This window comes from Denticeps clupeoides, chromosome 11 (assembly GCF_900700375.1).
Source record: "Denticeps clupeoides chromosome 11, fDenClu1.1, whole genome shotgun sequence".
NCBI lineage: Eukaryota > Metazoa > Chordata > Actinopteri > Clupeiformes > Denticipitidae > Denticeps > Denticeps clupeoides.
Genome location: NC_041717.1, coordinates 10199415 through 10223580, shown reverse-complemented (window position 1 = coordinate 10223580; position 24166 = coordinate 10199415). Strand labels below are relative to the sequence as shown.

Genomic DNA, 24166 nt, shown 5'->3' with positions numbered 1-24166 from the left:
TAATCAAATACAAAACGTCATTCAACACTGCCACCTAGTGTTCATTTTTTTATTTACATTTACGGCATTTATCAGACGCCCTTATCCAGAGCGCCTTACAATCAGGGACAGTCCCTTATTGTTAAGTGTCTTGCTCAGGGACACAATGGAAGTAAGTAGGGTTTAAACCTGTGACTTTGTGGTCTTCTTGTTCATAGGTGAGTGTGTTACCCACTAGGTTACCACCCCTATAAATATACAAACACACCCTGATAATATTGAGTATGTGCACTTTTTGCTACCAAAACAGCCTTGACCCATCAAGGTGTAAACTCCAATAGATGTCTGAAGGTATGAGTTGGCGTCCGGCTCTAAGCCATCAGTAGCAGATCCACAGAACAAAACCTGATTTTCAACCACATCCCAAAGGAGTCCTGTCGATTCTGTGTCGAACACAAACGTGTTATTGTGTTCCTCAAACCATTCTACTATTTTTGAGGTGGCAAAACACATTACACTGACATCAGAGAAACCCATTTCCATGAAGAAGTGTACAATTTAACCCTTGTCAAAGTCACTCATATCCTTTAACTTGCCCATTTCTTTGTCAACTTTGAGGTAAACTTTGCTGTATTCCACCCACTGCCAGTTGCCAGTTATTCTGACAGTTATCTGTCCATAATGAAATGGCTGATTATTACAGCATTCGTGCATTTACACATACACAGAAAAAGATGAAGAGGCTGAGAGGGATGTGTTAATGTCTTTGCAACATGACCCTGGCTATATTACTATATTGTTGCGCATTTAAATTTTTATAGAAGCATTCTTGAATATCAAAATAAATAATAGTGTTTCTTAACTAAGCAGAAATTTTGCATTCAGTGCTCTTGGTGATCGATGGCAATAAGGTTGTAATAATTGTTTATTATAATTTGTTCTGTACATTTTTCTAAAAAATTAGTGACCTTAACAGCAACTATTTACATTGTCACTGAATTACACTGTATTACATAATGGTCAAACTAAACATTTCATAGAACTGATTAGATTCATCTTTATTGTCACTACACATGTATAAAAACAATATATATGTATATATTGATGTATAGCTAGTCTAAATTAATGTAGGGGTTGGTGATTTAGAGAGTTTATCAGTGAAACAGTCATTCCTGGGCCTATTTCAGGGTAGTGCCAGGATGTCTCTGATGTATTTGCACATTAACAGAAAATACAATTTTATCACAATGTCATTTGTAATTAATAAATTTTAATGATGACTTTTGCTAGAGGAAATAATTCAGGTTGCCTTTTGTCATATACGAGTATTACAGCTATCTGTGTAGAGGTTTAACTGGATACGTGAGATTTACTCAAATGAACAGAAGATGGCGCCAACGGGTAAAGTTCTTCCACTACCGACACACAGCCAGCAGAGCTGCGTCTCGAGAAAGCACAAGTTCAATTCCTACAGTAATCAATAGAAATTAAACACGCCTGTAATGCATAGTTTAATGCGGAGACAGAGTCTAATAAGATTGTGATAATACCCACGTGCGGCTTCACGAATGTAAGTTGCGTAACGCCGTGACGTGGGCCGAGTCACGAGACGCCCCCCAGCGTTACGTCGCCTACAAAGCTTGCGTCACAGCCCGGATGACGGGTCACACCGCGGAGAGCCGAGTTCACCGGCGCACCGAAGCCCCGGCCGCGTCTGGATCTACCTGCCGCCTCCGCGGACGCGCCTCGGCCGAGGAACCGCGGGCCGACGCCGGACACACTAAGCCGCTAGCTCCGCGGGGGTTGCGGGGGGCAGCCGCCCAGCCAGCCGCGGGGCAGGTCGGTGTTCGAGCGGCGCTCTCCGGGTGATGTTGTCCGTAATCTCCTACGGTAGACTGGTTGCCCGGGCCGTCATCGGCGGTCTCTCCCAAACAGATAGCCGCGATTACAGCCTGGTGACGGCGAGCTTCGGCTTCGGCAAGGATTTTCGCAAGGGCATTCTGAAGAAGGGGATGTGCTATGGCGACGACGCGTGCTTCGTCGCCCGACACCGGTGCGCCGACGTCCTGGGTGAGTTCGGTGGCGTCTGCGTCCCGCCGCCCTGTCTCCGGCACGCTAGCCGGCTAAGCTGCTTAGGACGTCGGCCGGACCTCGCCGGACGTTTAATTTCGATTCACGTTTAAATTCGCCACGTACGGCCGAGTCGGGGCTCGAACCCGCGACTTTTTTTTAATTATTATTTATTTTTAGTTGACGTGCCCTTCGGAGCTGACGCACGCCGCACTTTATTCGCCCCCCGGGCGGCTGTGAGCGGCGTCCTGAACGCTTTGTCCGTATTAAACGCGCACACTTACGTAACTTCGCGTGCGTAGCTGTGTAGTCAGATTAGTTTTTAACAGTAACTAGTAACTGGTTTTTGTGTTACGACCCAGCATAAACATCAACAACTGTATTTGAGTTGCTGCTCGTGGCTGATGTTAGATATTAAATATTAATATATTATATTTGGTGGTAGTAGCCTAGTGGGTAAGACACTCGCCTGTGAACCAGAAGACCCGGGTTCAAATCCCACTTACTACCATTGTGTCCCTGAGCAAGACACTTAACCTTAAGTTGCTCCAGGGAGACTGTCCCTGTAGATACTGATTGTAAGTCGCTCTGGATAAGGGCGTCTGATAAAATGCTGTAAATGTAAATGTAAATATATAATGCTGCTAAAATGCACCCGCGTCGGGCCGCGCATGCATGGTTGCTGTACAGTTGGACTGATATTCGAGGTGCATGGACAGCTCAGTGGGGGAAAGAATGGCGTGGTGGTGTGAAAAAATTGCACGTTTAAATGCAGCTGCAAGTGAAAAATGAAAAGTGCAAATTCAATACCAGGTAACAGTTTTGATTGGATGCAGACCCGGCACCCATCGCAGGTCTGGAGACTGGACTGGGTCATTTTGTCTCTAGCTCTAGCGTGCCAGTGGTTCGCAGTGCTTTAGGCTCTTCAATTACATACAGAACATCTCATATTGAGGGGCAGTGGTGGCCTAGCTGTTCTACTGAGTAAAGAACCGTCCCCACACACTGCTCCCCGGGCGCCTGTCATGGCTGCCCACGGCTCACCAAGGGTGATGGGTAAAAGCAGAGGGGACATTTCTTTGTGTCACCATGTGCTGTGCTGCAGTGTCTCACAATGCCTACCACTTCACTTTCACTTTCATACATACCTTATTAGAACAATGTTGCAGAATGTTGATGTCATCACCAGACTGCGTTATGTGCATTTTACCACTAGACAGACATCACATCAGTGGCTGAAACATTGCCAGGTTATAAGGTCACAAACCACTTGATTGAGTGTCCTTGTCACTTGTACTTCCACCAAAGAGACAATTCAAACAAAAGCTGAATGAAAAACGCACTGGCCATGATGGTGAAAACGTGAACGGTGTGCATGCGTATTTGTGTGAAACTATGGATGAAGCAGTGACTTGGCTATGGTAGTTGTGGAATGAATAAATGAAACTTTATGGTGTGTTTATACGGAGTGTTGGGACGTGTAGTCAGTATAAGTCACGTGTAGTCGGCACCCGTGCAGACAACAGACGTAATATAACCACATAGTTAAAAAGCGCACACACAATCCCACTTGGCCTGGCTTTCTGTTCGTCTTAAAACGAGGCAGTTTAAGAAGAGATTATTCCACCTTTACAACTCCAGCTCCCTTATCTGGGCTCATCCTTTTATGGCAAAGTAGTACAGGATTGCTTCGTAGTGAACGTGGCATTAATATGTAAAAAAAAAAAAAAAGACTATCTATAGGAGTGATTTTATAGTAAAAATATCAAATGAAAAACCGTGTGATTTGAGCACAGAAAATAGAAGCTTCAACTGGCTGACTGACTTTACTCCCTGTCTTCTTTTTGGTTATTCCCGTCATGTTTCAAGTGCAGAGCTAATCGCCGTCTTTACGTTAATTACAGATGTAAAGGAAGCTCATGTATGTGATGCATATTCACATATTTACATTTTTACCCACATTTGGTGCGTAGGTGCTGTGGTCCGAAACCGAATGTATTCGACGTTATTTTATCTTGTGTTTGTTCTTGGTGACTGTCGAATGTAGTAAATCTGTAGTCGTTTATAGCTAGTGGAGAAACATAGGCCTGGTTCCACATCTGTGTAGCTGTAGCGTGCTGAAACATTTTGCATTTCCAGCTATAAAACATCGGAAAAAACCAAAAAGCACAAAAGCAGAACTTGCCATTTGTACACAATGTAGATAAAAATATTATCATTAGGCATTCCTCTTTTTCTCAGGAGCTTGACCTTGTGGAACAAAAGAATAGAGAACACGTCAAAGAGAAGAACCCGAATGCTGTTGAAAGGCTGTTAATTGTGCTGTTTCTGGTTGGTCACCTCTACTTTCAGCTCTGTCACCACCATTAGTGGTGTGGTCTCTTGCGTCTTGCGTGACCGACTTCCTTTTTCTTTTCTCTCCTTAATTTAATAAAGCAGCTGCTGAAAGGCAGTTTCTGTATTTTTTTGTGTCATGTTATTTGTTCTTATTTTTATTTTCTAACCGGCAGAACTTGCATTACACAGCTGCCTTGCACACGTGGGCAGTATTATCAGTATTATTGATCAGGTTATTAAATGTATAGACACATGATATGATGGAACGCAATGCAAAAAGATGCAAATAAAATGTCAACGTCATTTCGTTTCTTTTGTGGCAGATTTATTTACATTGTTTAAATGGAGATAGACCATGTGACTGAAGAAAGCACCAGAGATAAAATATATATATATATTTATTTTTTTTCAGTCGTGACTAGGCTTATTGGGACTATCTTAACAAGCCTATGGAATAACAATATTCTGTTATTAAAGAGTTCTGCATGACATGCCTTAACATTTTCTTTTGTACCTTTCGTAGGTGTTGCTGACGGCGTAGGCGGATGGCGAGACTATGGGGTCGACCCATCCCAGTTCTCTGGCACCCTCATGAGGACGTGCGAGCGGCTGGTCAAAGAGGGGCGCTTTGTGCCAAGCAACCCCGTGGGCATCCTCACGACCAGTTATTACGAGCTGTTACAGAATAAAGTACCTCTTTTAGGTGCGTACATTGAAGTTTTTTTTAATTTTTTTTTTTATCTTTTCCATATCTACATTTTTTTTTTTTTTTTTTTTAGTGCACATGTGCCTGTTTACTCCTGTACGCTATGTCAAGAAATCTAGACACATGCTTGACCATATAATTATACACAAATAAAAACCACTGATAAGGTTGTTCAGTCACTGTTAGCATCAGGCTCTTAGCTTCAGCTGAATTATTTGCTCTCAGCTTAAGCGTATGGCAAGTTTTATGTACTTTGCCATGGTGGGGGAAAGTAAACATTTACAAACAGAACATTGGATTTCGAGAATGTGGTCATTGTCTTTTCGTGAAACAAACCAGATGTGACCGTGTAATCCCTGCAGACCCAAGCAGCATGCCTGCACCAGCTCCCCCATTACAGTAAAGACTCTGGTCGCCCACACAGCAGTTTGTAGCCTTTTCTGACCTTGACCCATTGTACATTTGCAGCACACGAGAGCCCCAATGCAGAGAAAATGTGAGACATCTGGGCTGCAGCTAATGGCATTTGCACAGGCCCTAAAAGCCAGCATAACTGCATATAATAATATACAGAAGCACAATATGCTTTAGAACTCTTCTCAGCCACACAGTGACATTTTTCAGCATATGACTCAGCCCTGCTCCTGACCACCAGTGCGTCCTCTGCCATTCAGTGATTGTTATTATGTGAGTACAGTCAGTGGCTTGGATTTTTCTGGAGACCGCGGTGCTGAACTATGAGTCACAGCACCTTCCCACATAATGCTGCAAGTTCAAGACACACGAAACCGTTCCCGCTTGTACCGTTGCGTGCAGAATCGAGATGTTCAGAACAACACTGGTGACTGTAGTCAAGGTCTGAATGTTTCCATGCCAAAGGAAACTAAATCGTCTCCGGCAGGATAATTATATTATAGAGTAGGAAAATGAGTCATTGTGTGGCCAAAGATCCCTACACAGAGTGCTGGAGAGGATTAATCACAGGGAGGAGCCACGTGAAAAGCCTCGCCGTGCTTTTTCTTCAGATTCAATATTAAAGTGTTTAGAGGGGAAGATGACTGGAACATCAGTTTTGCATTGCCTTTTTTTTTTTTTGGTTCTGCAGAATAGAAAAATCAAAATGTTTTTTCCGTCCTACCCTCCCTTGTATATTAGTGCAAGGTTAGAAATGTCCTTACATGTTCAGCATTGTGTGCCCCTGATCATGATGCAAATGCTGCATAAGAGAACAGGACCGCTCTTGCAGACAGAGCTCTTATCGTCTTATCAGCAAGACTGTTTATTATTTCTGTCTGTATTGTGTCTCCATAGGCAGCAGCACAGCCTGCATTGTGGTGCTGGACCGGCAGAGGCACCGGCTGCACACGGCCAACCTGGGAGACTCCGGATTCCTGGTTGTGCGGGGCGGTGAGGTGGTGCACAGGTCAGATGAGCAGCAGCACTACTTCAACACGCCCTTCCAGCTGTCTATCGCACCGCCCGAGGCTGAGGGGGCAGTGCTCAGTGACAGGTACGATGCTTACATCAAGACATGACAACATAATTCAACTCAAAGCACATCCATGAAACCCTCTTTATTGTTGAATACTACCCCAGTAAGTAAAAGTTCAGCAGTTAAGGTGGCTTCTCTGAAAAATCTGTATTGATCTTAACAGGCGGGTGCGTTATCTGCTGTGAACATAAATGTATCTATCATGTCGTTCTATGTTCTACAACACTGTGTCGTAATATATCTACCACGCTGCAAATAGGATTTTTATATAATTTATATTAAATACAGGTCTCTGTTCATTTATAAACAGAAAAATGAATGTATTGTGATGCAGGAATTCATTGAAATCAATTGAATAGATATCCTGAGAAGGTGTGTTCGTGCTCCGCCTCCGTCTAGTCTTCCTTGCCAGGCTCTGTTAATCACATTTGACCCAAAGCGGAGCTCCCTGGCGCCTGTTGGCGGCGTGACAGTGTCACAGGGTAGAGGGCCAGCCGCGGCCATGTGCTGCGATCCCTCGTTGCCGAGCTGTGCCAGCAGCTCGGGGGGTTTGCTGGCGCAGGGTGGGAGGGTTCTGAGAAGGCAAGCTGAGGTTTAATCCCTCACTGGACGACTTCGCCATGTCAGCCAATCCTGTCCCCTGACCTCTGGACTCATTTTTTTTTTTTTTTGTTGTTTCCCCCTCCCTGACCCGGGTAATCTTGAAGAGGGATTATTTTGAACCCTGTCATGTGTGCCTTCATGCGAGTTGGTCTTGGCTGCTAACGTCTCGGGTTCGCAGAAAGTGTCCCATTTCGAGTAACTCTTGGCCACAAGTAAAAGCTCGACTTTTAGTCCGACCCAGATATGTTCTTCACCTGTGCCTCAGGTTCAGGTGTGTAGTGTAGTAACGGCCTGTACCTCTCGTGTCGGGGAGAACAACACCCACCCTGTTCTGGAACAGTAAACCACTGCAGTGACTCATCCGCAGATGTTTCTGGTTCCATTTCACAGCAGTCACTAATTCCATAATCTTCTCTCTCTCTCGCTCTCTCTAATTCCACTCATTGTAGCTTCACAAACAAAGTTTTCTCTCGATTTCAGCTTTGCATCTATTTCTGTATTTATTTTGAAGTCTCACACTTCCAGTCCAGTCTTGTCGGGGAGACTGGGCCACTGAGTTTATAAAGGCCTTCCAGGAAATGAATCTGACACCCCAGCACTGATCTATATGTGTACAGCACGACCCAATGACACCCAGCAAAGAGGGGAGGGAAAAAAGGCCTTTTACACCTCTGAGCACCAAAATGGCAGGCTGCAGTGAAGCAGGAATGCTTGTTTGTGGAATGCTCCTGGGCCACTCAGCGAGTCTCGCTACCACCCGTAATTGTATTTTGTCAGAAGCCACAGCAGTTGTTCCCTCTGTTCACGGGACAGGAAAATGGGAGCAATTTAACAAAAACCACATTCAGGACACAAGTGCAGCACAGGGAGAGTGTTTCCAATGCAGATCATGTTTGTTATTCCCTTTTTTGGTCTGTAGTTTCGGAATAATGGCCAATTCCAGAAGGGCTGCCTTTATCATAAACACTTCCAGTGCTCCTTCAATTAAAAGTTGGATTTGCCCAAGGGTTCTTCTCGACACTTAAAATTATCAAATTATTCTTGTCATGTCTTTCTTTTTGTAAGAACAAGCGATGTGTTTCCAGTTTCTCTGCAGAAATTGATGGCCGGTCTGAAATGTTGGTCATCTGTTGGCAACATGGGGACGAACATGGTCATGACTAGGAGAGGGGAAAAGCAGTGGAGTCGGGGGCAGGCGCCTAGGTTAAAGAGGGTTTCATAAGGTTCATAAGGACACATCCCACACTGGGAGCCTGGCAGAAGCCAGGAGCCGCCCCACCAATTTAATGCAGGCAAAGCCTGGCAAGGAAGAGGCAACGTTAGATCCTTTTACGATAAGCTGTAGGTGGCTCTGGTCTTTAAAGTCTTAACGAAGGCCTTTTACACCCACTGTAGTGTTGCATCTTGTAGAAGCGCCGTTTCAGTCAGGATGACACGTCTTTATCCACATGCTTTACAGCCCAGAGGCAGCTGACAGCTCTTCGTTTGACGTCCAGCTCGGCGACATCATTCTCACTGCGACGGATGGGCTTTTCGACAACATGCCGGACTACATGATCCTGCAAGAACTTAAGAAGCTCAAGGTGAACACCTGCTAACCATGCAAGCTTGAGCAAAGCAGGCATTTTCTGAACGGTAGCGGTGAAAGACGGCATCTTCTGTTGCAGAACACCAACTACGAGAGCATACAACAGACAGCCAGGAGCATCGCCGAGCAGGCCCACGTTCTGGCGTACGACCCCAATTACATGTCACCTTTTGCACAGTTCGCGTGTGACAATGGACTGAATGTAAGAGGTACGTAAGAGTTTTGTTCTATTTAAACGATCCCAACAGACCTTGTGCGAATTGAAAAACGAACGAATGACTGACACAACATGGCCCAGGAGTTTTATGTCTATTGTTCAGCTACAGTTGCCCCAAAGGTCTGTTTTCACAGCATATACAACTGAGAAGTCAATGAATGGCAAAGTGTGGCTGATGCCCTCAGAACCCCTGCCAGTCATTGTCCTTCAAGCCGTGTCTTTATTTTTCCTTCCACAGGAGGGAAGCCGGATGACATCACAGTTCTGCTGTCAATTGTTGCGGAGTACACAGACTAGCACTGTCTATTCCTCTCTGCATCTACTGGACTGTCTGTTTCCTGCTGGCAGGACTGGGGACTTTGTCCCCCCCTCTCATTTGCTTTCCACCCCGCCCTGTCACCACCTGCTCCAACCCATATTGGATGGGCTATATGACCACTTCAAGCTGGCAGAATGGCAGTTTCTCTTCTGGACCCACGGTGTAGGAATTACGAGAGGGGTCCCAGTAGTTAGTAGGTTTAAAGGCCCACCGTGTACACAAAACACTTGCGCGAGAGAGAGGGGTTATGGGTTCTTGCCATAGGTGCTTTCCTAGAAGGCAGAAAGCAGTGAGAAGGGTTTGGGATGTCTTAAGCGAAGAAGCCGGGGACGCAAGGGGAAGTAATCTTCGCCGGATTGTGCAGGAAGGGATGAATCGGACAGGTTCCTGAATGTACAGAGCTTCGAGGCCAGATCCGTCGCGCCTGTTACCTTTCCATTTTTAACTTTTTTTTTACACTGGTCAACATGCACAGTCGCAGCGTCCACCCTCGGTGTACCTGCGGAGGCAGCTGAGACGGTATTCTGTCAGGCCCTTTTGGGAGAAGAGCAGCGCAGGGGAGGCGTGCGCGAATAACGCGGTGGAGGGAATACTGCAGGGGCAGGGATTGCCATGTTCTGGGAAGAAGTGTCAAGCAGATGTGCAAATAAGATATTTGTTGCTATTTGAAGATCAGGGTCCAGGGCAAGATGGCTTTATTGTACTGTACCTAGATGAGGCATGATTATTTTAATTTTTTTGTTTTAACGTCTGGAGTCAGATGTTCCTCCCTCCGTCTGTCCCAGTCTGGGCTACAAGGAACGGGAGCCAAGGCCATGCAAGAGATTGCTAGTTCCGGGGACTTGTCCTGCTTCTTGCACTGAGTCCAGTTGTGTCCAATGTGCGGGTGTGTAGTATGTGTGCCTCTGTTCTGATCGTATTGCATTTTAGGTTCGAGGTGTTTTGCCCTCCCCCCCTCCATTTGAAATGTGTACATGCAGGCATCTGTGAATGCTTAGTGTGTATGTGTGGTGGGTCAGAAGAATAAATAAAGGCTTTTATTTTTGTAACTGCTGTGGCTAGTTTTGTCACACAATGTTCTTTCCTGGCTCCATGGTGCAGTCTTCAAAAATAATTGGATGCTCCCATGATATAACTACAATTCAGCAGTTATTTTTTTTATTAATTGTCAAAATTGCCAATGTTCATTTCCCAAGCAGTCTGCAGGATAAAATTTTCCATTTAGGATTAATGTCGACTCAGGGTGCAGTTAGAAAAGCTCATGTGCCTTGTATGCGGTGTTCTTTGGATACTGACATGCTACGCCACGCCCCAGAGTCTTGCCCCTGAGCTTCCGCTGAAAGTGAAATTGTTGGATTAGCCTTCTTAGTATCATCTGTACAGTAGACATATATTGTATAGTAGGAGATCCCGATGTTGTGCCTTTACATAATGTTGTAGTTGCATAACAACATATTCATCAAGAAGCTTGCAGAGTTAAATATGGTTTTAATGCAGGTGCATATCTTAAAAGTTGAATGTTCTTATGCAGGTTGGTTCACAAGGATCCCTACTGAATGAGTAAATGCACTCATTAAATTACAAATAGGGAGCAGGCATGCTTAGTCCTACAAAGTCCTAACCTTGGCTTTCATTTCTAAATCTATTCCTGTAATGCATTCAAATATTTCCTAGAACAGCAGTACAAGTCAGCCGGTTCTGTGAAACTCGAGCAGATAAGGTAGGCCATTAACTAAACCGTTCTACATCCAGGCTTTCGACTGGCATGAAACTGTTCAGAATTTTTCTTTTCTTGTCATGCGTGAAAGAAGAGCCATTATGCTGCTATAAGGGCTCATGAAGAGAGCAGGTAAACTTTAACCTACCCAGTTAAGAAAGCAGCTGCATTTCAGTGGCAAAATTTGTTGCACAGGACAGTCACTCATGTGACTTCCCCCCCCCTACAGTTTCAATTACCAAAAAAGCACCATATGAGCCTTAAGAATGAAAAGCATCCATCTGCTGCCACTTCATCATTATCTGTCCCTGATCCTGCACTGTTATGACTTGACAGAACTCACTTTTAGGCTTGGAGAGCCGCATAAGGCCTATGTGTATATATATATATGCGTGTGTACAGTAAAACAATGCAGGTTTTGTACATATGTTTTCAATGCAGTATATTTAAATAAACCAACATTAGTATTTATTATTACCCATATGTCCTCCTTATTTACACATCTTATGTGCATGGGGTGGAGGGTGTGCTGTGGAAGCATGGAAAGGATGAACTGTCTGCTGCTTGTTTAAATACAGTCCTCAAGACTGTGTAAAACTATGCAGGACTGAACATGTCCCGCAGATAGAAAAGCACATTCATACCTTAAAAGGGATATTTTACAGGGCTTTTTATAGCCATTTCCACATGTCCATATCTTTTTAACAGTATTAGCTAAAACATTCATGTAATTGGAAATTTTTTTTTTTTTTTTAACAAAACACTAGAACTAAATAAATCATAAACAAAATACAGAGGGTAAACATGCATCCCACCTAAACTTTCTCACATTGTGCTTTTCTTCCTTATTCCTAATCTGTGAGTTTGGCCTCATTCTCTGCAATGTCGTCCTCTGTGTCACTTGCACATACCAGACTGGGCACCTCTGAGGGACCAGCAGCACCCTGGTTGAGTGACACTGCTCCAAACAGAATGGCTCGGATCTGTACAAACAACCCCATAGCCTCACATTATTTCACATATTACAATAGTACGGAATTTTTCAGGAATGCGTGTGCCCTTAGCATTCAACTCTGCTGTGGCTAGTTCTGTGACATCATGTTGAGTCCTGCAGTCTTCAAAAGAACATGATGTTTCAACTTGATAATGCATGAAAAAGAACAACAAATTTTTAAACATTTTTATCTTTGATCTTATATATATATATATATATATATATATATATATATATATATATATATATATATATATATGATAATTGCCTATTTCTAGTTCAATCTGCAGATTTTTTATTTTTTAATAAAATAATATAATAGCAACTAAAAGAAAAGTGTTTTTATGTGGGAGGATGCTGGTTTTCCAGTGCCTGCACTAATTTTAAAAAGCAACAACCAGAATTTGGGCACTAGACATCAAACATCAATCTACTAAAAATAAGCAGAAAATAATGCGGGGGGAAAAAGCTAAACTACTCATTTAATGTTGGTGACCTACATGCACTATTCAAGGCCATTGTTCTAAGCCGATTCATGGAGCCACCATTCCCCCTGAGTTCTGCACCCGTTATTCATTGTTCTTTCATTCCTCTTTTTCTGGCATTTTTTTAGGCTATTAGCTATAACCTGATCCAAATGAGCTGGAATGCCAACATTCTGGCTACAGAGACCCAGAGGGACAGAACACAATAACCTATGGCACAGTGACAGTGAATTTACCCTGACACAGTACACCATCTTTTAACCACTGGCTGTGAGACTCATGCTATTAGGTCCATTGTCATCAGGTTTAATAACTTTCAACTAAGTGTAGAACCCATTTTAGAACAGTGTTCTAAACCTGACACAGATGCTCAGCTCTAGATGAGAGAATATATACTGTACTCATGAAGCCGCATTTATATCTGGACTGAATTTTAAAGTTTGCAGAATGCAGTGCAAGGACTGCTGCTTTGGTTTATGATTGGTTTTTGAGTAATCCAAGCCCTGCCCGCATCGCCACAGTAACTGTATTAATTATCTGTATTAATAAATTCTTCAAAGTTGGCAGCCCTGATATCATATTAATAAAAACAGCTGAATGGACAGCACAGTTCTGGTTATTCTACTGATGTACGGACAAGTATATCATATCTGAACAAACTAAATAGATCTATACAGTATATAATAAACGAATTGGCAGGTTGCTGTTCTGTGTGAATTCGTATGGCTACAAAAGGCCATGGCACTGCAAGACCTAAAGTTTCACCTTTGAGGAAGCAGGAGTAACGCGGGTGCCATCCTGGAGCCGCAGCACCCTCCTCATGTGGACAGCAGGGACGAAGACAGGGCTTCCCTGGCTGGAGGCCACCCTTTCCATGATTTGCTGGGAAGTTGAATCAGCCTTCACTCCAGGATCACGGGGGTCGGCCTGGGCAGGGACGTCCCCAAGGCTGCACAAATGGGAGAGTTTCTGTCTCTGATTCACAGGATTTCACTTTGTAGGGATTCCAGGCAAAGCAATCCCATGCTGTAACATAATGCACTTTCAATCTCTGAGATCCAAACCTTCCTGTGTTAATCTAAGGACAGAATGTGTCAGACTTCCACATGAGGCTGAATTCTTGGAGTGAGTGTGTGTGTGTGTTGGGAGGACAAGCCTCAGTGAGTGCCTGTCGTGTGCAAGTACGGTGCATGCTGTGATTTGTACAGGCACGTGTACGGCTGTGTGAGAGAGGGTGGGTGTTGAGGGGTTGAGGGAAGAAAAAGAACAAGAGGAGGGGAGCGAGGGAGACTGGAGAAAGAACGCAGAGAGAAGGGGAAGCAAGGAAGAAAGAAAGATAATGAATGCCGCTCAGCTCAGCTCAACAGATCCCCCAGAGGGCCTCTCTCATAAGGGGACCGGCGCTGTTCCAGAGCTGCATGCTCCAACGCTCCACTCAGCTGCACGTGGCTTGCAGCAGACACAGCCTCGCTCTGTTTCTGTAGATTTGTAATGTCATTCAGAAGAATATGAATGAAAGAACAAAATGTGTCTAAAGCTTTGTTGCTCTAAATGTGATTCCAGTCACTCAACCCCACCCCCTAATATTTCTTATACAGTGTTTGTCCCCTCTTTGATTTCTTACTTTTTTCCATGTTAGGCACATGTAAATGTTTCAGATTGTGACGAACCTGATTAGTGGGTCTTGATCACTCCCAACTGAAGCTAATGAGGCATGAGTGATCAGGACCCATTTGAAAAGTGCATGCAGCAACCAGAAGTGGCTGCAGCATTAATGTAAACATTGATGTTGACTCTTTCCTTTATGTTCCTGAAATTTAGTCACATAGCTGAAGTTAGGTTTTTAGTTGTTTTCCTGTTTCCTTTTGGCCTGGTTTCTTTTCTGTTTAAAATAAATGTCATGACCAGCTTCTGTGCCTCCTCTCCCTTCACACCCGGAGTCATGACACAGATCATCAAATAATTTAAAATTAGTCAGACAACACAAATAAACATAAAATTATAGTTAAATATATTATAGTTATAGTTAAAGTTAATGATTTTATTATTAAGGGAAAAAAACTAAACCTACATGGGCCTGTGTGACAAAGTAAGTGTCCCCTCAACCAAATAACTGGTTGGGGGACACTTAGTAGCAACAACTGCAATCAAACATTTGTGATAACTTGCAATGAGTTTTTTTTAGCACTGTAGAGGAATTTTGGCTCACTCAGGTTTGCAGGATTGTCATAGTTCAGCCACATTGGCTGGTTTTCGAACATGATTTGTGTTTTTTAGAACATGCCACAGCACATCAATAGGATTCGGGTCAGGACTTTGACTAGGCCACTCCAAAATCTTCATTCTGTATTTCTTCAGCCAATCAGAGGTGGACTTGCTGGTGCGTTTTGGGTCATTATCCTGCTGCAGAACCAAAGTTCGTTTCAGCTTGAGGTCACCAACATATTCTCCTTTAGGATTTTTTGGTAGACAGCAGAATTCATGGCTTCATTTAGCACAGCAAGTCTTCCAGGTCCTGAAGCAAAACAGCCCCAGACCATTCACACTACCACCACCCCCATATTTTACTGTTGGTATGATGTGCTTTTTCTGAAATGCATTGTTACTGCCATATGTAATGGTACCCCCCTCCCCCCCTTCAAAAAGTTCAACCTTTGTCTTGTCAATTCACAGACTATTTCCCAAAAGTCTTGGGGATCATCAAGATGTTTTCTGAAAATGAGATAAGCCTTAATGTTCTTTTTGCTCAGCAGTGGTTTTTGTCTTTGTACTCCATTTTTGTAGGCCATTTTTGCCTTTTTGTATTGCCTTTGACTAATTTTGAATATTTTTTATCTGAAACATTTAAAAGTATGAAATTTGAGATTGAGTTTTTTTGTCCCATTCACAGTAATTACTATCAATTACTACCCCATGCTTTGATACACTTTGGAAAAACCACAAGGAAGTGGAAAAAAACAACATGACTGCCTTCACCTTTGTTTCATTTCTAAAATCCCTACTTTAATATGTTGCCGTGTTTGCTTAATGCTTGGTTGAAACATGGCAGTTCATTGACATGAAAGTACAGAGCAAGTATCAGACACAGAATGGACAGTAATGTTGTGGTTGTGAGGCCTATCCCGATTCTTTAGTTGAAGTCGCAGAGTACAAAATCAGGGTTCCCAGTTTATTCACAATTCTGCATATACATTGAAATTGTGCATCCACTAAACAGGTCTACACTGTCTGAACCTAAAATGTCCACCTCTGAGTCTCAGTGTACAACAGAATCATGGCCTAGAAATCTGTGGATTAAAACAATTGGAATGCACTGAAGCCTGACAGTCAAGGCAGAAATCCACAAGGCCTTAAACTGGCCTTTCATCAGGTCAGCCAATGTGCCGGGCTGCTTAGACACGACCCAGATGTGCAAACCGGCTGTGACTGCCACTCAAAGAAGCCATTCTAATTGACCTGGAAAAGGCAGGAAGAGCGTAAGTGGCATCACTTGCCAGGTTGTGTGTGTGTGTGTGTGTGTGTATGGGGGATTAAGAGGGTTCACTGTCTATCTGACGCAGTATCAGTACACAGTGCCGGTCTCACCACAATTAACCGAGAGGAAGTCGAGTGGCTAGATGATAGTTTCTGCCGGATATTTAAGGACACTGATAAGCCAAACAAAGCATGTAATGAGCTATTAAGGAAGGATTTCTTCGCCTAACGTTAGCTGTGAAGGCTGAAGGTGAGACATGTCTGCTCCTGGAACTGGCTATTGTTAAATCTGAGGCTCACCTGGGGTCAGGGGCTGAGTGTTCTGCTGGTGTCTGAGAGATGGCACTGCTGGCAGAGTCTGAGAGAGTGGCCAACACCATGTTGGCCTCTAATAGAATGTCCTCCACACTGAAGGACACAGGCCTGAGAGTACATACAGCAGAGGCTGCAAATAAAAACTTGCTGCTACTGCTGAGCAAATCACCTACGTATGGGTATGTTCAATTATTAGTTTAAAATTTACCAAGGAGAAGTCAATAAAAATATTCTGGTATGTCAATCAATCTACAGAGAACTTGTAAAACAGAGATTCTATTCCAAAGTATATCCAGTTTAATTTTGCATGTAAATTTCATTCCTTTCTATAAAAGTATAATTTTTCAATGTATATGAGTAAATAAAGCATTAAAACTGGAGTGTAGGGGGGACAAGACCTTGAGAGTTATTACACAAGTAGTTATTCCAAGTAGGTGAGGAGGCTAAGACTACAAATAGTACATTTACTCAACTGCCTGAATTTATTTAGTTTAGTTAATTGTTTTCCATGGAAGTTCCAGTGCATGTTACTTACTTTCCAGAAGAACCAAAGTGCACAGACACAGGCAGGCCATAGGACTCAGCAAATGCCAGCAGGCCCTAAACAAGAAATTCATGTCCTACCATTAACCCGAGTCTAGTAGGACAGAGGACACATCAGTCAGTGTGACCGACCAGCACCCCTTGCTGGTCTTTGATGGCATGGGTGCAGGACGTCCCCAGGGGAAAGGGCAGGCATGTGTGCGAAGGACACGCTGTGCTTTCCAGCCCCCGCAACTGACTGTGTCAGATCATCGCCATGACTATCTCACCATCTGTCTAATGGAATCAGGAGGTGACAGTAGCAGTCACACGCCTGTACTGAGCCCCATGGCATGGCTTCAGAGTGTAAAGCAATCAACACTACCGACTGTCAAAAAAATTATAATGCACGTGCATTCCCTTCTCATAATATACAATAAACATAGTGTAGTATAGTATATACAGTCAATAATATAGTATAGTATATATAGTGCAACCACACAATATATCTGTTTATTTATACTGTTTTCATTTTGCTAAGGCTCATTTATATCAAAATCTAGGAACGTTTTCAAATCTGTTAGTGAATACTAAGAATCAGAAGATTCTCATGCATAATGCAGTATACCATGGACAGAGCACAAGTGAATTTGATAGGTACAGCGTCTGCTGAACTTCTAGGCCCTTGGCTAGAAATAAGTCTCCTCATAAAACAGAAGACGGAAAAAGACACGCGAGCACACCGCATTCATCGGCTCCTTGTGACAAACAACAAGGCCTAGCCCCAGATCCCGGGACACTTACCCGGAGCTCCTTCAGGCAGAAGGTTATGTTTGAATCCACGCCAACCTGGAAATAGTCAAATTCATCTGGGTGCAAGGACATCTCTGTGTTCACAGCCTTCGTACAGCCTGCTCATGTCGAGAAGAGTTACTTAGTGAGGCATAAAATATACATTTACACTTGACTCGAATAAAACCAAATTTACCCCTTTCGTCTTCGTTGTATTTCCTTACACTGACCCTCATCGGAGATACTGACAAAGTGATTTCCTCCAGTGACGGTGGAAAATGCAGCACAATGTCACCTAGGAGTCTGAGAAAGCCATTTGTCAGTGATAATTCTTGCAAATGGGAAATATTTCTCCTTGGGTGTCTCCTTACTTGGGATGGGCCTTGATAAGATTGGGGCAAAGGTGTTCTGGGAAGACTGCCTGCAGCGCCTCGATATCCTGGAATCCCAAGTTGTGCGTCTTGGTGATGCCTGTAGTACATGCAAACGTTAGTAGCTGTGTGTAGTTCTGTTTAACTACACACAGGTCAAGGCATTGTTAGAGGAGACCAAAGGCTTCCACTTCTCCACGCCGAATGCGTTGCTCACCGTTGATTGTTGTACAGCGCCATCTAGTGGTACAACTACGGTACAAGACCATTTTTACCCAGAACAAGTAGCCAAAGTTGTGTGAAACAAGCTTACATTTACATTTAAGGCATTTGGCAGGCGCCCTTGTCCAGAGCGACTTACAACGTGCTTCAATGAAGTGATCAGTTCTGGTTCACTAGGACCCCCAACTATGAATACAATCGTTTTTATTTCTCTAAAGAGGAAAGTCTTGAGCTGCCGTTTGGAAATGCTGAGTGACTGAGGTGTTCTGACCTCAAGGGGAAGTTCATTCCACCACCGAGGGGCCAAGACAGAGAAGAATCTAGATGAATGTTTTCCTTTTACCTTCAGAGATGGAGGGACCAGGCGAGCAGTACTGGAGGCTCGGAGTATACGAGGTGCAGTGCGAGGTGTAATAAGGGCTATGAGGTAGGATGGTGCTACTCCATGTTTGGATTTGTAGGCCAGCATCAGTATTTTGAATCTGATGTGTGCAGCTACTGGGAGCCAGTGGAGGGAACGTAGCAGAGGGCCGGTGTGGGTTGAAGATCAAATGGCAGTAAATGCACAGAAGAGTTTAGCCCACACAGCTTACCATGCATGCACAAAAACTGGAATATGGCCCGACTGTCCTGGGTGTCGATGTTTATCTCACACCTGTTAACATTTCGCCCAGTGGTGGCAAGGCCACGGAATAGCGGCAGTATGCACTGAAACACAGGGAGAAGAGCCCAAGCAGGACTCATGTCAAGATTGCGTGTACGAATATGAATTTGTTTGCATCGGTCAGTCTGGCTTTGGATACCTTCATGGTCAGTTTACACTTGACATGCTGCCCCGCGTCGGGCCGAAACGAGTAGTGCTGGAAGAACAGGGCCGAGAAGAGGAAGCAGGAGTATCCCGAGTGGGCCGAATTCACAGTGCGCAGAGCCAGCTGCAGAGAGGGTTAACATGTTCATATCAACCTATAATGCTGTCCTTTCACCCCCCCCCAAAAAAAATAAAAAAATAAAATAAAAACCAGGCCCAACTCACACGTCCACAAAGTTGGCCACATTTAACGACACACTGCTCCCCGGGCGCCTGTCATGGCTGCCCACTGCTCACTAAGGGTGATGGGTTAAATACAGAGGACTGTGTGCACCGTGTGCTGTGCTTCACAACGACAATCACTTCCCTTTAATGGGGGCAGGAGGAGCTGCCAGGGCGGGGCTGTCACATCCACCCACCCCCTCCCCCCTGCCTTTCTTTCCCTCAACGAGCCTATTCAAGGCAGGAGTGAGGTGAAACCAACCTGGAGGATAAATTTGTGGGCACAAAGTTCTGTGGATGCAGAATGAAACATCTCTACCTTAAAGAAAGAAAGGCCGGTTGCCATGACTCAACTTTCAGACAAATTCACCTGGATGATTGAGAATCTTCACCAAAATATTAACATGTTCATGTTAATAAAATAGGGGCAGTGGTGGCACAGCAGTTAAGGAAGCGGCCCCTTAATCAGAAGGTGCCACTGAGCAAAGTACCGTCCCCTCACACTGCTCCCCGGGCGCCTGTCATGGCTGCCCACTGCTCACTCAGGGTGATGGGTAAAATGCAGAGGACAAATTTCACTGTGTGCACTGTGTACTGTGCTGCTGTGTATCACAAGTGACAATAACTTCACTTTAAATGAGGCGAACCCACCCCTTTCTCCAGAGGGTCCAGCCACAGCTCATCTCCCATCTTTGACAAAGCATGGACTGCTTTTCCAAATACTGGAAGAGTTAGTGCAGAGAGGGGTTAAATAATTAATCGGCTATGACCGGCTAATCCCGGTGAAAACACTTAACCATCCAACATGCTAATCGTTCAAAACTGGTACCTTGCATTAATTTAGTATCACACGCTAGTTCAACAAGAGGAAAAAAGTATATTATCCAGGCAGCTATTATATTACTGGCGGAACTTCTAGCTTCCGCTGACCGACTACATTTACTCGGTTTCCGACATTATGCCGAGAAACCGCTTGAAAATGTCAGATTTAGTGCGAGCTCGGTTAGCGTCCGTGCTAAACCCGTCACGGCTACATGCTAACCGCCTGGCGTGGCCGTTTTCACGCACCTTTCACGCCGCTCCCTTCTATCACGCATTTCATGCTGCTCGCTCCTTTATTACACGCTTCCCGAGTGGAACATGCGGCGAGAAAAAACACCAGCGCGGTCCACGTAAAACAAACGCCGGGAAGGCCGCAGAATTTCCCGGTTTCACGTATAGAGGAACGTTGCTTGTTCGATACGGGAATTTAGTAGCTCGGCCGCTTTGTGTGTATATATATATATTTTTGGACAGGAATTAAGTTTTCACTCTGTGCAAGGTAGATTTGGATTGGACCCAGTTAAGAAGCCATGTGTAAATTTGTTTAGGTTCTGCTGAAATATCCCCGAGAAGTTCCAACAGGCCGGTGGCAAAACACGATGTATGACTTATTCTTTAAAATTAACAGTAATTCTAAAGGTGGGAGACAGAGTGAACCAATACAACTGGCTATAATTAAATAAAGAGATAAAGACATTTTTTTTAATAAAAAAAACAAAACAAAACTTGAATGCAAGCAATTTCTTCAAAGCAAAAAAAAAAAGTCAGACATTGATCAAATATTGATTCACCTAGACCATTTATTGCAGAATTTCCTTATGTTCATTAAACAATGCCATCATGTGGTGGCCTAGGTGGTAAGGAAGCGGTCCCATAATCCGCAGGTTGCTGGTTCGAATCCCGAACCGCCAAGGTGCCACTGAGCAAAGCACCGTCCCCACACACTGCTCCACGGGCACCTGTCATGGCTGCCCTGTCTGATGTGCATCACTTTCACTACTTTTTTACATCTGTAGACATTTGCTTGTGGGAAAACAAAAAGTTGCCAAGACCGTTGCACAGAACTGTAGGAACAACAGCATATAAACGTAAGGAATAACAGGCCCGCCAATGAACAGTCCTGCAGCCATGTTTTGAGAGTCCAAATGTAACGGAGGAGCAGTAGTGCGTCGTTCTTGTTGGACTTATAAAGCCATATGGCCTTGAGGACAAGTGAACTCACAGAGGATGGAGGTCTTTGTCCTCCTTATTGATTAAAGTCTTTTCCACTCCCCTTCTTGAACTGATCTAGTCACTGGTTCTAGTTGTGTTAAAACAGTAAAAATAAAAACATATTACTAGTTAGCAATTGTGCTGCTTTGGCCGGTAGGGTGGTAGTAGCCTAGTGGGTAACACACTCGCCTATGAACCAGAAGACCCGGGTTCGAATCCCGCTTACTACCATTGTGTCCCTGAGCAAGACACTTAACCCTAAATTGCTCCAGGGAGACTGTCCCTGTATCTACTGATTGTAAGTCGCTCTGGATAAGGGCGTCTGATAAATGCTGTAAATGTAAAATGTAAAAATGTAAATGTAAATGCTTTGTATGGTTGCACCGTGCGATCCCAGAATTGTCTTTCATCATTGTCTTCTCATCTCATCACCGCCTTTCACAAAGAAAAGTTTGGTGCATGGATTATGAAGTGAAAATGAAGTGATTGTCATTGTGATACACAGCACTGCACAGCACACGGTGACACAACGAAATGTGTCCTCTGCTTTTAACCATCACCCTTGGTGAGCAGTGGGCATCCATGACAGGCACCCAGGAAGCAGCGTGTGCTTTGCTCAGTGGCACATTGGTGGATCGGCACTCGAACCGGCAACCTTCTGATTATGTGGGCCATTTCCTTAACCACTAAATTTTACAATCCTTTCCTGACCGGGAATCGAACCCGGGCCGCGGCAGTGAAAGCACCGAATCCTAACCACTAGACCACCAGGGACCTTTTCATATAGTAATAATATAGAGGACAGTAGCAGAATAAGAGTAGCGGGCCTTGGTAGTATATTTCTCAAGAAATATCACATTCATCAAACGTATAATAAAAAAGGCAATTCAAATAATTCTCTCCATTAATCTCTTGTACAGATTTTTTGAAAATATTGTAGATTTGTCGTTTAATCAGAGATAGTTTGCAAGTCCTCCTCCCTTTCAGGATGCATCCACAGTTACTCCTGACAAGAAAAAAAGAGACGACAAGCAGCCACATGATTCTCTTATAAATGAAAATAAAAAATGAAAAATAAAAATGACAGTAAAACTTTTTCAAATCCTTATTACTTTTCTGTATCCTTTGTCATTTGAAGCCGTGTTTCTGAAATAAAAAAACGACGAAGCGTGTTACGGACAGAAGTGCAGTACGTTGCGAGCGACACGATGATAATAATAATCTGAATAGCTGGCGTTACCTGCCACGCATGGGGATTTTAGGCAGAACTAACTTGCCGGACTCCGCCTTCGCCGAGTCCCTGGAGTCGATCCCGCGTCCGTCCCCGCCGGGCCTGGCGAGGCGGCGCTGCTTCATCTGCCTCCGGACGTGGTCGGTGCTGTACACGTTCGCGATGCTGTACAGGTAGCGCTTCTGTCCTGCTGTCAGGCTGGGGTGCTTTTTTTTTTTTTATTATCATTAATTGCAAAAAAAAATTGCAAAATCAAAAAACGAACAGATGTTTCACTTTCTCCCAACAGAGGGCACCTCCACGTCGAGGCGTGAGACGGGAAACGTACCTGCAGAAAAGGGGCAGCCATCATGGATTTAGGAATGTGGATGGTCTTCATCAGCTGATTCTCGCACGTTTGGCGCGGCGGGGGCTTGAAATGCAGAGCTCGGGGGGTTCTCGCCATGCTCTGCTCGCCGTGGATATTTTCTGCACGAGATTTTATAAAGACGAGCCACGTAACCAACAAGTGACCTTTTTTTAATATAATAATGGCCTGGCTGGTGCTTAAATTATTATAAATACGACGCACAGGTAGTTGCCGCACCAGGTACAGTTATAACAGGGGTATAACAGGGGTACAGCAGGAACACTTTAAATAAAATGTAACGTGTGACACGACCTGATTTGTACATTAAAGCGTCGCCTTGTGATCGTGGACAATTTGAAGATCTTCATCGTGCCTCCTCCACACCAAACAGCGTCTCTGGCTTACACGACCATTTAAGTAAAACCCGGGTTGGTAGATTCTCACTGAAGGCATCAAAACTATGAATGAACACATGTGGAGTTATGTACTTAACAAAAAAGGTGAAATAACTGAAAACATGTTTTATATTCTAGTTTCTTTGCTCTGATTACTGCTTTGCACACTCTTGTCATTCTCTCGATGAGCTTCAAGAGGTCGTCACCTGAAATGCTTTTCCAACAGTCTTGAAGGAGTTCCCAGAGGTGTTTAGCACTTGTTGGCCCCTTTGCCTTCACTCTGCAGTCCAGCTCACCCCAAACCATCTGGATTGGGTTCAGGTCCAGTGACTGTGGAGACCAGGTCTCCACTTTTTGTTAAGTACATAACTCCACATGTGTCCATTCATAGTTTTGATGCCTTCAGTGAGAATCTACCAACGTAAATGGTCATAAAAATAAAGAAAACGCATTGACTGAGGTGTGTCCAAACTTCTGGCCTGTACTGTAACTCCCTCTCACGTCGCGGCGCGGGTTCTATTACAGGCTGGAAACTGCGCGCTGAAAGCCAACACCGTGGAAGCAGTACCGTGCGGGCGGCTCCTGCAGTCGAGAGAGGATCCCGCAGACCTGCCGTGGAAGAGGAGCGTGGTTCAATAATAATAAAAAAAATAAAAATAAAAAAAACTGCGCTGCCGTCCGGCGCTCGAACGGCCGCGTCCCCGCGGGGTTCCTACCTCGTGGCGGCGAGGGGGATGCTGACGTGCCGGGGAAGCGCTTGCTTTTCCACGAACGTTACCTGCTTCCTCATGGCTCGTGCCGTTTATCCGGCCTCCCACGCGTGTTTCGCGCCTCGCGCGGACGCGCTCGTCTCCTGCGCATGCGCAGTGCGCACTGCTCCGCCGTGACAGGTCGCCTTCTAATTAACATGCAAGCCTCTCGTGC

At 44.4% G+C, this 24166-nt stretch overlaps 3 protein-coding genes and 1 non-coding gene across 5 annotated transcripts; 1 reads left to right on the top strand and 3 right to left on the bottom strand.

The window, feature by feature from the left end:
- The first annotated feature begins 1617 nt into the window (after positions 1 to 1617).
- pptc7a (protein phosphatase targeting COQ7 a) lies at positions 1618 to 11505 on the top strand. 2 transcript variants are annotated; one of them, XM_028996683.1, is made up of 7 exons: positions 1618 to 1818; positions 1915 to 2049; positions 4910 to 5089; positions 6404 to 6602; positions 8647 to 8770; positions 8855 to 8984; positions 9231 to 11505. In XM_028996683.1, exons 2-7 carry the CDS (start codon positions 1992 to 1994, stop codon positions 9287 to 9289), a joined length of 750 nt encoding a protein of 249 aa, XP_028852516.1. In that variant the 5' UTR covers positions 1618 to 1818; positions 1915 to 1991; the 3' UTR covers positions 9290 to 11505. The 2 variants fall into 2 exon arrangements, with proteins under 2 accessions (XP_028852516.1, XP_028852515.1); XM_028996682.1 differs by having other exon boundaries at positions 1618 to 2049.
- On the bottom strand, positions 11251 to 20338 carry rad9b (RAD9 checkpoint clamp component B). The gene is made up of 11 exons (XM_028996684.1): positions 20302 to 20338; positions 19885 to 19955; positions 19007 to 19135; positions 18797 to 18911; positions 17982 to 18081; positions 17807 to 17913; positions 17623 to 17729; positions 16832 to 16896; positions 16282 to 16404; positions 13273 to 13456; positions 11251 to 12011 (listed from the first exon to the last, which is right to left on the bottom strand). Exons 1-11 carry the CDS (start codon positions 20333 to 20335, stop codon positions 11880 to 11882), a joined length of 1167 nt encoding a protein of 388 aa, XP_028852517.1. The 5' UTR covers positions 20336 to 20338; the 3' UTR covers positions 11251 to 11879.
- A 1601-nt stretch (positions 20339 to 21939) lies between these two features.
- LOC114799831 (protein FAM216A-like) lies at positions 21940 to 24096 on the bottom strand. The gene is made up of 6 exons (XM_028996712.1): positions 23959 to 24096; positions 23811 to 23851; positions 22827 to 22966; positions 22508 to 22704; positions 22380 to 22413; positions 21940 to 22273 (listed from the first exon to the last, which is right to left on the bottom strand). The coding sequence occupies exons 1-6, from the start codon at positions 24030 to 24032 to the stop codon at positions 22268 to 22270; spliced, it is 492 nt and encodes a 163-aa protein (XP_028852545.1). The 5' UTR covers positions 24033 to 24096; the 3' UTR covers positions 21940 to 22267.
- Positions 21970 to 22041, bottom strand: trnae-uuc (transfer RNA glutamic acid (anticodon UUC)). Its single transcript has one exon. It is a non-coding gene; the product is annotated as a tRNA-Glu (tRNA).
- Positions 24097 to 24166: the final 70 nt, after the last annotated feature.